At 43.4% G+C, this 16,021-nt stretch overlaps 2 protein-coding genes across 27 annotated transcripts in view; one reads left to right on the top strand and one right to left on the bottom strand.

Annotated features, from left to right (window-relative positions):
- The window catches only part of PRR14L (proline rich 14 like), a 57,082-nt gene extending 51,588 nt beyond the window's left edge, over positions 1 to 5,494 (bottom strand). For 5 of the 9 annotated variants that reach the window (XR_010836726.1, XM_059040079.2, XM_067014487.1 and 2 more), the window contains exon 1: positions 5,308 to 5,494. The gene's annotated coding sequence lies outside the window, so the exon portion shown is untranslated. Of the gene's footprint in view, positions 1 to 3,487; positions 4,015 to 5,307 lie in introns of those variants that run through there. The other 4 variants (XM_067014490.1, XM_067014493.1, XM_067014492.1 and 1 more) reach the window with 4 other exon arrangements.
- A 2,771-nt stretch (positions 5,495 to 8,265) lies between these two features.
- DEPDC5 (DEP domain containing 5, GATOR1 subcomplex subunit) overlaps positions 8,266 to 16,021 on the top strand; it is a 95,274-nt gene continuing 87,518 nt past the window's right edge. For 11 of the 18 annotated variants that reach the window (XM_059040088.2, XM_059040084.2, XM_059040086.2 and 8 more), the window contains exons 1-6: positions 8,731 to 8,927; positions 9,613 to 9,730; positions 13,126 to 13,213; positions 13,607 to 13,653; positions 14,832 to 14,917; positions 15,586 to 15,669. In XM_059040088.2, the coding sequence (XP_058896071.1) occupies positions 9,673 to 9,730; positions 13,126 to 13,213; positions 13,607 to 13,653; positions 14,832 to 14,917; positions 15,586 to 15,669 (363 nt within the window). In that variant the 5' untranslated portion in view covers positions 8,731 to 8,927; positions 9,613 to 9,672. Of the gene's footprint in view, positions 8,582 to 8,710; positions 8,928 to 9,612; positions 9,731 to 13,125; positions 13,214 to 13,606; positions 13,654 to 14,831; positions 14,918 to 15,585; positions 15,670 to 16,021 lie in introns of those variants that run through there. The other 7 variants (XM_067014850.1, XM_067014848.1, XM_059040082.2 and 4 more) reach the window with 4 other exon arrangements.

Below are 16,021 nucleotides of genomic sequence, written 5' to 3'. Positions count from 1 at the left end.
TTAAGCCATTTGTGTGTGTGTGTGTGTGTGTGTGTGTGTGTGTGTGTGTGTGTATACGTGCGGGTTAAGGGATAAAGTGAAATTGCTATTTGATGCCCCTGCTCCCAAAAGGTTGGAAGTGTTCCATTTTAATTTGGTTCAGTTTCCCTTTCCCATCGACAGATAACAATCCAGCTTTTGGTTGTCACACCACATATGCACCGAAAGAGTAAGTGCAGGAAAGACTACTGTAGAAGAGAAGGTGGAGACGGGATCTGTGGGTCTCCCCGCCTGCCAGGGTGCGGGTGTTCTCAAGTTCAACCCTCGATACACCTGCCTTCCCAGGCTTCGCTTTTTTGATGACCTCACCTTTTCGTGCAGCTTCTCTGCTAAGAGGATGACTCAAAACTGTCCCTTCAAGCACAGAGTAACCACATGATCCAGCAACTCCACTCTGAGGAACATGTGCAAAAACCACATGCCTGCACAAAAACTTGTACACGGATGTTCACCGCAGAACTGTTCACAAGAGCCAAAAAGTGGAAACAAATCAAAATGTCCATCAACTGATGAACAGATCAACAAAATGTGGTCTATCTACACAATGGAGTATTACTTCACTAGGAAAAAAATGATGTGCTGATTCATGACACAACATGGATGAACCTTGAAAACCTTATGTAAGTAAAAGAAGCCAGGCACAAAGGACCACATACTATAAGATCTCACTTACATGAAATGTCCAGAGCAGGCACATCTGGAGTCAGAAAGTGGATTAGTGACCACTTACTGCTGGAAGAGTTGGAGAAATAGGGGAGCGGCTGATGGACAGTTTTTCTTTTGGGACAATAAGTGTTCTAAAATTGATTGTGGTGATGGTTGCACAACTCAGACTATGCCAAACACCACTGAATTGTACAATTTAAGTTGATGAATTACAAGTTATGTGAATTATATCTTAATGAAGCTGTTTTTTAAAAGAAAGAAATCTGTCCCTAGCCCCAACTTTTTCTCAAGCTGTAACCTACGTTTCACTCACAAGGATGGCACCCCCCCCCCCAAAAGTAACATGCCTAAAATAGAACACATTCAAGCCAGTGAATAATCGAGTATTGCTACACGCCAGCAGTTATGAGGAACAGGATGAGTGAGAGGCTCTCAGTAGCCTTACAAGCTTATTTTTGAACCCACTGCCTCTCTTAGTAATGGCACCCGCTACCCCAGAGCTCAGACTTGAATCCCCAGATGTAACCCTATCTGACCATCCACGTGCCGTTCAATTAGCACTTGTACCAATTAGCACTTGTACCAAGGGTCCCAACTCCAGCTGTGTCTCTAACAAATCTCACTCCTTTCCAACCCCACGGTCCTAACTCAAGATTTTGTTCTGAACACAAAATCACGCACAAATACATGCTTCCTAAACAGATGCTTGTCATAGAGGCAATACTGATAATCACATAAAATGGCTCAAAATATTCCTCAGGGAAAACAGTGCCATTACCTTTCCTACACCTCCATCTATGTTGTAAACTGGTGTGGACCAAAACAGAATTGTAAAGCTTGGTCACCAAAAAGATAACTTCCAATATACAAAAGCCAAATGCCACAAAACTACCATCTCTTGATAAGTGTGTTTGGTAGAGACATATAAGACTTTTCAACCTGTAAAACAACTAGGCACATCAGCTGTCGAAGCAGAACAGACTCTCCCTCCTTTTTGCAGCCTGATTCTGGTCCTCAAGTTTCTCAACAGTATGTGAAGTGGAGTCACCAAGAACAGCTAAGTGCCTCAGCTGGAACCCATAGAGGTGAAGTCATATTTAGATGCAAGCCTAGAGCAGCAGTTTACAATTATTCTCAGCTCACTAGCTCGCATCACTAAACTCTCCTCTCAACTTTCTCCCTCTATCAAGATATTGGTAATACCACAAGACTGCAGAAACAACAGAATTTTACCATTCAAGATCTTTACACTTCTGAATGCAATGGAGCAATTAAAAATGATGGTACAGAAATATACCTCTCCATAGAAAGCTGCCTGAGATGTCTTAACAAGCTAAATAAATATTAGGATTCTTTTATTTTGGAAAAATATATATCCATATAGGAAAATTGTTTTAAATACTATAACCCAAATATTAACAGTGTTACCCTGGGTGATGGGATCATGAATGATTTATCTGCATGTTGTACTTTTTTTTTTTTTAACAATGAGACTCTATCACACGTGTTAAAATCTTTTTAAAACATTGTATCTCAAGATCCAAATATGAAGCAATAAAGAATAACCAGTAAGTGTATTATCCCTTTATCAGTATCTTTCCAAATGTCAGCTCTCTCCCTCAATCATGAAAGTTTTTACACTAAAGTGTTAAATAAACTTGAAGTAAGCAAAAAGAGTAACACATGCTTATAAAATGTAGACAGGGATTTATGGCTTAATCCTTACTAATGATTTATAACCAACCTACTAGGTGAAGACACCAGATAATTACCTAGTTTGAGGTGTAAGCAGAAAATAACCCATAGATTCACAAACAACCTCTCTCCTGCTGCTATTGGCTTGTCATCTTTACCATTGACCCAAGTAAGAATTACATTGTTTAGGGGATGGATTTATCCCAGGGGTGGGGATGGGGGGGGAAGACTAATGTTTATATGGAGTATGCAGTACAATTATTCCAATAAAAGAAGAAAGCCCTTTGAATTGAGAATAATCATCTCCCAGTCTTTCTGCTTCAAATGCAGAATCAGTGCTGGGAAGCAGTCTAGTTGTTGGTCTCCGAGCTGGGAGACCAGGGTCCCTATCCTGCCTCTTGCTTACTAGCTGCACGGCCTTGAGTGTGTCACTGAACTTTCCTGGGCTTGTTATTCACATCTAAAATGGACAAATTAAACAAAATAATCGCAAAGCATTGTGTTACCCGTAAAAATCCCAAGACTCTAAATAACTTTTCTATTTCAGTTTGTTTCAGCACAGCAGACCTACAGACACCAACAAAAGTGGTACAGAGCTCAGACTAATGCCCACTGCAAGTACTCAAGGGCAAACGAGGTAATTTAAGAACACTTTACATACGAAAAAGATAGAAAGCTGTTCTTCAGTGTGTCTTCAGGCAATTTGGAAGTGTTAATTCCCATCCCACCAAATAACAAAAGCCATGGGGACGATAGGGAAACTACGAATGAAAGATTAACATTGCAGGTCTCAGCCTCATTAGAATACGTTTCATAATACTAAAAACCTGACAAAGTGGCAACTTTAGTCATTCAAACATGCCCCAAGACAAAAGTTCTGGGGGTACAAAGTTTACAGCAGTAAGCAAAAGAAGAAAAAAAAAAATCAAACAAAGAAAACAACAGAACAGAAAGCCATGTGCCCCAATAATCCCATCTGATGGTCTCCCTTCCCTTTAATTCCAAAAGCAAAGGGGTTGCTCTTAACCAAACGAAGCAGTTAATAACATTAGGCACTACCACACTTGTGACAAGGGACAATACTCACAATAATGATCAGGCCCTCAGAAGTTCACCACACTCCTTTCACCTTGAGAAAGGGGCTTTCTTTTCCAAAGATTCGGACAGTGTAGCCAATCCCTCCCTGAGGGAATTCGGAGAAGGGGGCCTCTTCTTGAGTAACAGAGAAAGAAGAATCTTTGAACAAGATCTCTAGACAAACTGAAAGTGGGGCAGGGAAGTCCATATACTGAACTGGGTCTGGCTCTTCCCCACGGAGTGCACAAGAAATCTCAATAGCATCAAGCACGGCTTCCCCCGTTCCTCCCTTTATCAGCATGTAGAAAAAGGCTCCCTCTGTCTCCACATGGGGAGTGAAACAGTGAAAATGCTCCTGATTTCTACTGACAAAGACTCTTCATAAAAGATTTTCATTCCTTTTTCAAAGGAAGGGGAGAAAAGAAACCATCTGTGCCACTCCAAATATACAGCAGGAAAGCGTCCTCCTCTCATAGGTCTAGAGTCTTATTTTTCTTGGGAGAGCAAGAGAAAGAAGTTGGAATCTCCATCTTGGGTGTAGGGGGGTGTGCATATCAGATAGAAGGAAGCTTTTTCGTCACTAGAGCAAGTAGGGGGAGTGGGATAGGGCATCTCTAACCAGTCGGGAAAGAGTGATAGCTTCTGTGGACAAAGGAAAGGTTGGCTTCTCCTATCAGGTCTCCCTCTTGGAGTACAGACCTGCTTCCAAAAGCAGTCTTTTTTGCAGATTATTCTAACTGAGGCCCTCTTTGTTAATTTGGGAAGTGTGGTCGGATCTAAGTACAAGGTCTCTTTCTCTGCCCCGGGGAAAAGCCTCCTCAGAAAGTGATGGGGGGTGGGGAGGGATGGGAGGAGGAGACATGCATGGAAAAATCTGTGTTTCTCTATGGAAGATAATAGTTTCTTTAAAAACAACAACAACAAATTAAGTAACAGTAATAGCAACAGTTTTCCAAAAGGTTGCTACGTACTAAGCACTTACACAAAATTTCCTTTAACCCTTAGGACAATTCTTTTAAGAGAGTACCCAAATTAGAGATGGGAGGACTGACAAAAGGTTAAGAAATGAGTCAAGGTCACAAAGGTGGGAAGTGGGACACACGCGGGCTTTGCATCCATCACACTCCAAACGCCACGCTCTTCACTGTGCGAGGGAAAAGAGCTCCAGGCACACCAAGAAGCTCGGGGGCGGAAAAGAGAGGCTCCCTCTGTGGACACGACTGGGGGAGGGGAGAAAGGCTGACTAACACCATAAAGTAAATTCAGGATCTTCATCCCTCTGTATTAGGGTAAATATAAAAAATAAAAAAGGGACGATAAGCCTATCTTTTACAGGGAAGGAAGAGACCCCTGTCACTTTTAGGCAACTTGAGTCTTTCTCCCCACCTGGGGGGCGCTGACCAAATCGAGAGAGATCTTATCCCTCCTGAAAAATAAGTTCAGAATCGCCCTCTCGCACCCCGGGAGCAGGTCTCCCTCTGCTGACAAGCGCGCCGCAGCCGGAGAAGCGCGTGTTCGCCCACGACAAGGGGCGTCGCCCGCCCCGAGAAGTTGGGGGTCCCCTGCCGTATCGAGGTCGAAGAGGAGTCGTTCTCCCCCGCCGGAGCCATGACTCGGAGAAGCCGTTTGGCCCTCGCGACGCGGGGCCTGGTCTCCTCCCTCTCCCCGGGTCGCTCCGCGCCCGCAGCGCAGCCTGCGTTCCCTTCGGCGCCCCGAGAGGGCGGGGGGCCCGGGCTCCCCTTCAGTCTGCACCGCCCGGCGAAGGGTCCGCTCAGGCTGGAGTGGGGCGGGGCAGCTACGCCCGAAGCCTTCCCGCTCCCGGCCTCTTACCCTGACGTCGGCTCCGCGGCCCGCGCTCGCCCCGCCAGCCCAGCCTCTGCAGCCGCTGCCCCGTAGCCTCCAAGTCTACCTGAGCCTGCAGAGCCAAGAGAGCCCGGGGGCGCTCCGCCCGCCACCGCCTCTTCGTCTCTATGGTCGCCCCGCACTTCCTCATCCGGGGCCCGAGCTAGCCATGCGGACTCGCCCAGGTCCCGCCCCCGCACTGCGCGCGCGCTCTCCTGGGGCGGCTCTTCCCGCGTGGAGCCTCCCGCCCTCGGCTAGCTCCAGCGGCCTGTGCCCTGCCCCTGCGGCCAGGACTCTTAAAGGGGAACACATCTTTTGACTCTGCTCCTGCTGAGCTTCAGGTCCAGTCTGACTTCACTGAGACCACTCTGATCCACTCTCTTTTCTGGCCCGAACGGCTGCAACTCTCTGGGCCTCCCGGCTTCTACCCTGGCAGCCCAAGATATCTTTTTATACCTGGAATCAGTATTTTAGATCATGTCACTCCCCTGCTCCATCTCCTTTCTGGCATCTTATTTTAATTTCTTCATAGCTTTAACACTAGCCGAAATTGCCGTTTCATGTTTATCGACTCGTTTATCATCTGTCCCTCGCACCCTTGTCTGTTTTGTTCATCATTCTTTGCTCAGCACCTAGAGCAGTGTCTTGCACAAACAGGCACTCAACAGATATTTGAAGGAAGGAAAAGAACGTTTATTCAAGAGGGAATTGAGAAGGTCCAGAGAATGCAATCAATCCCCAAATCACACAGCCCTGTGTTAAACAGAAATCTGTTGTCTCTTGGAGCTTATCAACTTGGCTGAGTAGAGAGCTAGAGGTTTGGAGGTTTGTGGGAGATTTTAATTTTCTCCTCTCTAATCAGCGTATCCTTGAACAAGTCAACATGTGGACCATTTTATCTAAGACAGTGGTTTTCCCAGCTTTAGTTAGGGCTGGAGATATACACACCTAAATGCCAACCCTATTGTTTACAGCCTGTAAGTCCATCCATCGTCTATATACATACACAGTTCACATATAGGCTACCACAGATGCTATTGGGATGAATTAACTAGAAATTCACTTTAGAACATTTCTTCATTTATAGTAGCCAAGTCCTCAAGTTCTTTCTCAGGCAACTATGTGCCTATAGAAGAGGATCTGAGAAACTCAGTATTACTGGTTTGTCTTTTCCCTCAGGATCTAATATTACTGCACAGCACCATTATTGATCTAGTCTTTAAAAATGTGATATTTTGTTCAACATGGATTTTTTGTATTCTTTTTTAAAAAATCACATTATTTACATTGCTGAGTTTTTTGGCACCCCCTTAGCATTTTGTGCTCTAAATAAGGCGTGTCTCATTAGCCCCACCCACCTCACCCTAGTCCCAGTCTTGCTCCTAACTCTGTGTTAAGCACAAAGGGATCCCAAAGAAGCATCATATATATAATTCAATCCCCTAAAAGTCGAGAAGAGCCAATTTCCTGACAAATTCCATGCTTTTGGTGACATTTACTTGGCACTTTAAGTTCTTCTAATTTCAAAGACTTAGCATGTCCCTCACCTCACTTGGCCCTCAAACACCTTGTGAAGGAGGAAGAACAGGTACTTTTTTTATTCCCATCTGTCAGGGGAGAAATTTGAGGAAAGAGAAGTATCCTGTGCAAAGCCACACAGCTAAAAACAGGCAATCCTCCATGTGGTTGTAGCACAGTGATTGTACCTTTTAGAACCAAGGCCATTGGCTCTCCATTCTGGGAGCTACCCGCTCCAGCCTTCCCTAACCCCTAACTTTGACCAGCTTTAGACTTTTTTTTTTTTTTTTTTTTTGCCACATGGCTTGTGGGATCTTATTTCCCCTACCAGGGACTGAACCTGTGCCCTCGGCAGTGAGATCATGGAGTCCTAACCACTGGACCACCAGGGAATTCCCTAGGCATTTTTTTTTTTTTTTTTTTTTTTTTTTTACCGGTACGCGGGCCTCTCACCGCTGCGTCCTCTCCAGTTGCGGAGCACAGGCTCCGGACGTGCAGACTCAGCGACCATGGCTCACAGGCCCAGCTGCTCCGCGGCATGTGGGATCTTCCCGGACCGGGGCACGAACCCGCGTCCCCTGCATCGGCAGGCGGACTCTCAACCACTGTGCCACCAGGGAAGCCCCTTTAGGCAATTTTTTTAAAATCTCAAAACTCATCAAGGTGTTTTACAAACTTTTGCCAAATTAAAAAGTGAAATATTTGTATTTCTAAGATACGACACCAATTATGGACATCTCTCAGGAGAAGGAATCAAATTCCCCTGAGGGCCAGGGACAGAGACTCCCCTAAACTCTGGGATGGAAGGACTTCAGCTACTGAAAAACAGCCTGGAGGATCTGGGTGTGCCCCCTGAATTGGCAACATAAACATGTATTTTATATTTAATAATTTATCCTTGACAGGTTTTGCAACTGTTGCAGTCTGCTTGATTACATGTTTTTCTTTACTATTAAAAAATTACAATTATTTAAGTTATTTAACTTCTGAATCGAATCTTTCACTCACTCCCAAGTCCCTTTGTGGTGTGATGCTTTTTTTATTTCAACATTCAGAAAATTTGTGAAAACCGTAGGTCAATTAGATGGAGGTGGCAACTTGCCAGGAGCCCTTGGCCAGCTTCAGGCACTGCCCACACAGCTCTGATTTTTAACTTGAGAAGAGAAAGATGTCCCAACAGATAAGGGTTTAGGCTGCACCCTTGGGTGAGACACGAGGATGCTGGTTAAACGCTCAGCCTTCGGAGCCAAGTTGGACTCCACTGGGTCAAGAGCTGTCCTTGAAGGAGTTTGGTGTCCTCAGCCTGTTCCCCTGTCTGTGAAATGAAATAGTATCTGCCACCTAAAAGGGATGTGACGATTACATAAGAATGTCTGTGAAAGCTATGGTAGCTATTATTAACAACCAGAGAAGCACGGAACACCACTTGGGGTTTGGAAGGATTTGAAAAGGCCCCCAAGTGGATACTTCCCAGCAGGGGCCATCGCACGTGCTTAGACCTTTGCATTTTACAAAAGTTCTCCCAGAAACTCTATTTTGTGCCTCTCAGTAGCCCTGAGAGGCCTGGCTAGGGTCCATAGCATCGTTTACAGATCCGGGGACATTCGCCCGAGTTTGCCCTGTTGAGGAAATCACTAGGTCGGAAGCGAACCGCTTGTGCTCGGATCTATTTCGGAACGTCTGGGAGGAAAAGGATTTCCTGTCCCGGGACGACGGCCCTCAGGCTCGGGAGCGGGAAACGCAGGTGGGCAGCCTGTCCTACAGGCCGCACGCGAGGCCCCGCCCCCGACACGAGCCCCGGATGGGGAAGTGGCGCGGACACCGAGACGAGGCGGAGGCCCGGCCAGAGCGGCCCAGGGCGGGTGGGCGGGAAGGGGGCGGTGCCCAGGGGCGGAGCCACCGGAGCAGCGCGGCTTCTCAGGTGAGCGCTTGGTGGCCGGGGCGGGCTGGCTGGCGCCTGGAGCTTGGGCTCGGGATCTGCACAGGCTCTGCGGGCGTAGGCGGGGCGTCCCGAGGAGGCGCGGGGGCCCTGGCCAGGGTCCGGCCCTCGGAACCCCCGCCTCAAGAGGGAAGGGGCTCCGGAGCTGCGGGTGAGTGGAACTGCCTGCCCGGGGCCCGGGTTTGGGGATCAGGAGGGAGGGGGCCGGGTCACAGGTTCGAAGCCTCGCCCCACCCCCAACCCCCTGTGTGACCTTAGGCAAGTCTCTCTCCGTCTCTGAGCCTCCGTGGCATCAGCTATGAAATGAGGGTGGGGGCTGCGGGGAGGAACCACTGAGAGTTTGTGCAGATGGAGGTTTGGGGAATGAGCCTTCCTCTACACTCTCCTTGCCTAGGACATCGATGGCAAAACGTGAGCAGTGGGAATGCCTCTCTGTCTCAGAGACCTTGGGCAAGTCCCTTGCGCTGGCTCTCACTTTCCTCGTCTACAGATTGTGTGCCTAACCTCTTTTAAGATCTCTTTAATATTTGGGTGTTATTGGTTTATATAGAGGCAAGGTAATGAATGCCTCATTCACTCCAAGTTTTCCCTTTAAGGTGTGATAAAATATCTTCTTGGAGGTTGGACTAGACCCTGGCCCGAATTCCCTTTCGTTCCCAGATTCATTGGTTCTGTTTGTTCAGCGTCCCTCCTGGTAATTGAAGGAGTGATTTCATCCGAGGGTTGGTGCCACCTCTCAGCTGAGCAAGGGCAGTATTTTCACTGCCCTGAAATCAAAGAGCAGTTGCAAAGAAAAGTTTGACATTCCAGCCTTTTTGTTTGTGTTTCACTGGCAGGGAGACAAGATGATTTCTCTCCCCCAAGCTTGGAACAGCTGAAGGAAACAACAGTACAAGATGAGAACAACAAAGGTCTACAAACTTGTCATCCACAAGAAGGGCTTTGGGGGCAGTGGTCAGTATTGATTGGTCTTAAGGGGGTTGTGTAAGTTGGCCGAGGTTCTGATGTGTCCGGTGCCTTGAAATTTTCAAACTGACTCGTGACAGTGGAGGCTAGGCAGGTAGCTTGACTGAGTGAAGCAGCAAGTGTGATACTGTAGTGGGGAGAGTAGCAGGCCCCTTCTAGAAGCATTTGCATCCTGCATTTTAACAAACTTTGTGAATATTGCCAGCTTACTACTCTTCATTTGTTTTTGTTTTTAAAACTTTTTTATTAATGTATAGTTAATTTACAGTGTTGTGTTTCAGGTGTATATAGCAAAGTGATTCAGATATATAGCTATATATACCTATATATATGTATATATAGATTTTTTTTTTAGATATTCTTTTCCATTATAGGTTATTACAAGATATTGAATATAGTTCTCTGTGCTAAGTCCTTTGTTGATTTGTTTGTATCTTTTTATTACATATTTACTGTGTATGTTCTGTAAAATTCCAGTATGCACTGGTTTGGCAGATAAGAGAAACTTATGTTTAATGAAAGAGAAGTAGTGGATGTGCATAAGACAGGTACGATCAAAGCATTAACCTTTGCCTGGCTCTGAAGCACAGTGAGATGGGGCAGGACACAGAATCTTGTCCTGTGTTAAACATGAATCCGGGTATCAGCTCTGCCTCTAACTTTCCCTGTGACTTCGGGCAAGCCCTTAGTTTACCTTAACTACAAATTCCAGCTCTTTAGAATAATTTCTCCATTTCTCTAAGCACCTTGAGTCTATAAACCTGTAGAATAGGAAAGCACCTACTCGTGATTTTTTTTTCTTTCGTAAAGGAATAAATTTCCCTCTGTCCTAACAACCTTATTTGCTTCAGAAATTAGAATTAACAACACAGTGAGTGTTTTTAAAATTGTATTTTAGTATGCATTTGTTCCTGTGTTATACATGTATAAGCCACCCAAAGGCAACGACTGCCAAAAAGAGGAAATAATAGTTTCTATATCATAAGGCCTTATGGGAATAAAGTAAAATGATGTATGTGTAGTATTTAGTAGAGTACCAGGCTCCTTCGACCTGCTTAATAAATGTAGCCATTGTAATTACCAGGACAAGGATATACTAAGCATTGCTATATTTAAAACACTTTCTGCTAAAACCACAGTCTATTGTTAACACTGTACTTTGTATGCAGCTGAAGCTGCCTAAATGTTTGTGGAGCAGAATTGAACACACAACAGAAATAACTTTTGACAGAGGAGAGAAGGATACAAGGATACAGTATATACAGTTATACAATGTATGTGAGTCTTCTTTTTCATATGTACAAGACAAAGGTAGCTCTGTTGCTGTACCCAGTCTGCTGCAGGACTATAAAGAAAAATAAATAAATAAAATACATCCAGCAATATTACTCAGTCATAAAAAAGAATGAAATACTGCCATTTGTAGCAACATGAATGGATGTAGAGAATATTATGCTTAGTGAAATAAGTCAGACAAAGACAAATACTATATTATATCACTTATGTGTGGAATCTAAAAAATAATACAAATGAATGTACATGTAAAACAGAAACAGAGGGCTTCCCTGGTGGCGCAGTGGTTAAGAATCCACCTGCCAATGTAGGGAACAGGGGTTTGAGCCCTGGTCTGGGAAGATCCCACATGCTGTGGAGCAACTAAGCCCATGCGCTACAACTACTGAGCCTGTGCTCTAGACCCCAAGAGCCACAACTGCTGAGCCCGCGTGCCACAACTACTGAAGCCCGCACACCTAGAGCCTGTGCTCTGCAACAAGAGAAGCCAACGCGATGAGAAGCCCACGCCTGCAACGAAGAGTAGCCCCCGCTCGCCACTACTAGAGAAAGCTCGTGCGCAGCAACAAAGACCCAATGCAGCCATAAATAAATAAATGAATAAATAAATTTTTTTAAAAAACGAACAGAAACAGACTCACAGACATAGAAAACAAACCTGTGGTTACCAAAGGGGGGAGGGACAATTAGGCGTATGGGATTAACAGATACAAACTACTATATATAGATAAACAACAAGGATATACTACATACCACAGGGAATACACCTGTTATCTTGTAATAACCTATAATGAGATATATTCTGCAAAAATACTGAATCACTATGCTGAACAACTGAAAACTAACACAATATTGTAAATCAACTGTATTTCAATGAGTAAAGTAAAAATCAAATTTAAAAAATACATCCAACAAGTATTAAGTACATACCTGTACCAAACATAAAGATTTTGAATATGACAAGGTCCCTTCTCCCTACGGAGCTTTCAACTTGATGAGACAGACGTGCAAAAAGGAAATGATAAAATGGAGCAGGAAGGACTATGTGTTCAGGGAGCTTAATTCAGACTGTGGAAGTTAGGGGAAGACTTCATAGAGGATTTGGTATACATCTGTCAATGGAAAGAATATACAAAAAAAAAAAAAAAAAAAAGCAACTGTGGGATTAACCCAGTACTTCGCTTTCCTAGGCTGAATTTTTGTTGGGTCTGATTATATTTGAAATCTGGACATACTTATTTGTCATGGTTTTAGCATAACTGAAGGCCATATCTTTCCCTAAAAGCTAAAACAGAAAAAAAAAAAAAATCACCCTATCTTTATGATCCTGAGTTTGTTATATTTGAAAGAATTCTCCCCCACCCCCAGTGGGGGGCAGGGGTAGATAAACATATGAAATTACATTCTCCTTATATTTTAAGGGTCTTATTGGATTCTAATGTGAACTGATATTTGAAGTTTTCCCCTGATCAGGGGCTGCCCTCCAAAGTCCAGGGTGTTTTATCTGGCTTGATTTTCATGTATAAGAGGTGGTTTGTTTAGGAACCCTGGACTAGTAACCAGTCCTGGTGTACTGTTACTAGCTATTTACCCTTTGGCAATTTGCTTTATCTCCTAGGTCATTTCCTTGCTTCTGTTAGATCCAAAGATTTATTGTGAGGGTCACATTCAGACAGTATTTTGAGAAGTTCTGCGAACACTGTAAATAGAAAGGATTTTGCTGTATGTGGGACCCCGGCTGTTTGTTCCTGGCACATGCCAGATACATGCTATTTGAGGAAGTAAAGGATTGCTGCAGAGGCCTAATTCCCAGAGAAGAGTTACCCTCTCCTTGGGAGCAGTGGGCTAGTAGGAAAAGCTCTGGAGACAAAGGTCCCCGAACACTGTCCCCCTCAACTACTCACTAGCTCTGGATTCCTGTGCAAATCCTTCAGTTGAGCTAAATCTCAATTTTAAATGGAACTTCATCTTGCGAGATGGGGTCATAATACCAAATGATGGGGTTGTAAGGACCCTACATGAGAACATACACAGCAACCTTCTGCCTAAGTGAGTTCTTCGCTGCCTGAGATGGCTGAATTGTCTTTCAGATGATGAACTGGTCGTGAACCCCAAAGTGTTTCCTTACATCAAGCTTGGAGACATTGTGGAGATTGCTCACCCCAACGATGAGTACAGGTGAGCGTCCGACAGGAGCGGGGAACTAACTGGGCAGCCTGCTCTTTCCAGGTGATATTTTGTCTAAGGGGATTGAAGGGGAAGATGGCTCTTTGCCTTTGGATAAAAATGCTCCTGCCCTCCAGGATTTGATAAACCAATCATCTTTTAAAGAGTGGTCCATTCTTTTTGTTTTTAAAGCTGAGTTGACAACTCTGAACAATTCTGTAGCATTTATCCATTTCCTTGAATACAAGTGCAGGGTTTGTTTTCTAAGGGAACATTTCTCCCATCATTGTGCTGCCAGTTAGAATATGTCCAGAGTGATCTGTTTGTGTTTTGTGGGTGGTGAAGAAAGCTGGTTAGTTACTGCTGACAACATCCCTTCTCTCTGTTGCTCTTTTTTTCCCCCAGCCCTCTGCTCTTGCAGGTCAAGTCACTTAAGGAGGATTTGCAGAAAGGTAAAAATTCCATCTCGCTTCTCTAAGATTTTTACACTTTACTGTTTGAGAAACTGTAAGAAACCCCTCTTCACAATCTCTGGGAATGAGGGCACAGTACTTCTCTCCTTATCATATTGTGTTCCCACTAAAAAAAAAAAATTGTCAGATAGCAAAATTGCCAAGGAATCTCATTTGTCAGCATCTTGAGGGCACTGAAAAAACTATATTTAGAGTCAAGAGGATGGTTAATCTGAATAGGTGAAGCTTTACACTTCAAAAAGATTGTTGGCAAAGCATGCTTTTCTCAATATTATATTTTCTTCACAAAATATTTAAGTACCTACTTTGGGTCAGGGCAGGGGAGGAACATATATTGTTGATTACCTGCCACTTGTGCAAGGCACTGTACTAGGAGCTGTTTGTCATTTATCTTTCTTGATTTTCCCACCAACTCTTGAGAGAGTGAGGAAACTTTGTTTTACTGGTATGAGTGGGCTTGCCTGGAGTCAGTAAGTGAAGGAGCCAGAGCAGTGATTCTACTTACTCATTCTGGATCCAAATCCTTTCTTTTTTCACCTAATAACTATACCATACTGATCAAGGAACTAAAATGTTTATTGATAGCTAATAAAGTATTTCCTTAAGTGGCACTTAAAAGAAAAAGAAAAACTTTTAATTTGCTCTAAAGGATTTTGGTGTCAACCACTCTTTTTGTATTTTTTAACTTGTTGGGAAAACAGTCAGTAAAATCCACATCCTGAGTGTCCTTCTTACTCTTACCTCATCTCCTGCCACCTGCTAAGTTTCTTACTTAACCAGACTTAAGGGCTCATCGAAAAGTTTATTTCTTCCTTAACTACCCCTGCTACTTTCATTCCAAAAGGGGAAGGATCTCTCTCCTCTTCTGAATTTTCACAACCCTTCGAACTTTCTTATGTTGCTTCTTAATTTCTTTCCTTTCTCTCTGTCTGTCTGTCTCTATCTCTGTCTCTCTGTATTATTTGTTTGTCTCTCTTATTTTTTAATTGCTTGGGTTCAGGTCTTATTTCACCTGAAAAGCAGAGAACTCTCTAAGTTTTAAGCTTCTGAAGGCTGAGAACATGTCTTGCCCTTGGCAAAGGATGTTGTTTGTTGAATGTCTGAGTAGTTATGAATTCGAATATATTTACCTGATCCAGATTCCTTCTCCGTTTCAGAAACTATCAGTGTGGACCAGACCGTGACTCAAGTGTTTCGGCTAAGACCTTATCAAGATGTGTATGTGAATGTCGTAGACCCTAAGGTGTGTCTTTGTTCTGGATTTGAATATATTTTGAGGAATGATTAACACTTTTCCTCAAGATTAGGTCTCTAAGGAAATAATGAGTTACCTAAGTATAGTGTTAGGCTATTAAATACGTGGTCATACATATGTCATTTAGATTATAGGTAGAATGTAGGTTGCATTTAAAATCCTCACCCCTTTTAAAAAATCTTGTCGTAAAAAGATTCTGTATGTATACGTGTGTTTGTGAAGCTAAATGTAAAATTTTCTGTAAAAATACTAACATTTCCTTATGTGTTCTTTTTTTTCTTTGAGAAATGATGCTATAAAATTGAGGTAAAAATCATTGTCCAAAAGATATTATTGACATTATCTAGGGAAATAAAGCCCACAGTTCAATGTCATGTTGTGTGCCAGAATCAAGACTAAAACACAGAATCACTACTCTGGTGCCCTTTGCACTTAACCATGCACGATACAGCAGCTATAGTATCTGTTGGAGACTTACCTGTCCTCCAAAGCCTTCTTGGGCAGGGTAGAATTCTGTTTGTCAGGGTTCTACTACTGAATGGTCTTCCAGTAGTTGTCCTTTCGTCAAAAGGTTTCTCCATGGTGAGTGAGTGTTATCTTAGACTATAAAGTATGGCAGAGTAAAGCAGAGACATATATTTGATTATCCCTTTTAGGATGTGACCCTTGACCTAGTGGAATTAACCTTTAAGGATCAATATATTGGCCGTGGGGATATGTGGCGACTGAAGAAAAGTTTGGTAAGATATTATTTTTTAAAAAGTCTGTTACTTTTTCCATTATATTAATAATCCATGTCACCAGGGAGATGTAGATCTAGTATAGAGAAGAGTATAAAATTCTTTCTGATTCCAGCATCACAGACAATTATTATAAACATGTTGTATATCTCCTCCCATTCTCTTTTCATGGTTTTTATAAGCTTTGTTTTGCTTGTTTGTTATCAGAGTTTTACTCTGCATTTTTGGTTTGAATGGGGAGAGTGTAATATTATTTTATATTTGAACTTTAGTTTTCAGGTTTTCACTCGATCTCTTTTGCTTCTCACATCTCCTCTTGTGGACAGGCATTTATTACCCTGAATTTATAGAT

The sequence above is a fragment of the Kogia breviceps genome, chromosome 15 (assembly GCF_026419965.1).
Source record: "Kogia breviceps isolate mKogBre1 chromosome 15, mKogBre1 haplotype 1, whole genome shotgun sequence".
In the NCBI taxonomy this organism is placed as follows: Eukaryota; Metazoa; Chordata; class Mammalia; order Artiodactyla; family Physeteridae; genus Kogia; species Kogia breviceps.
This window is presented reverse-complemented; position numbering and strand designations above follow the sequence as displayed.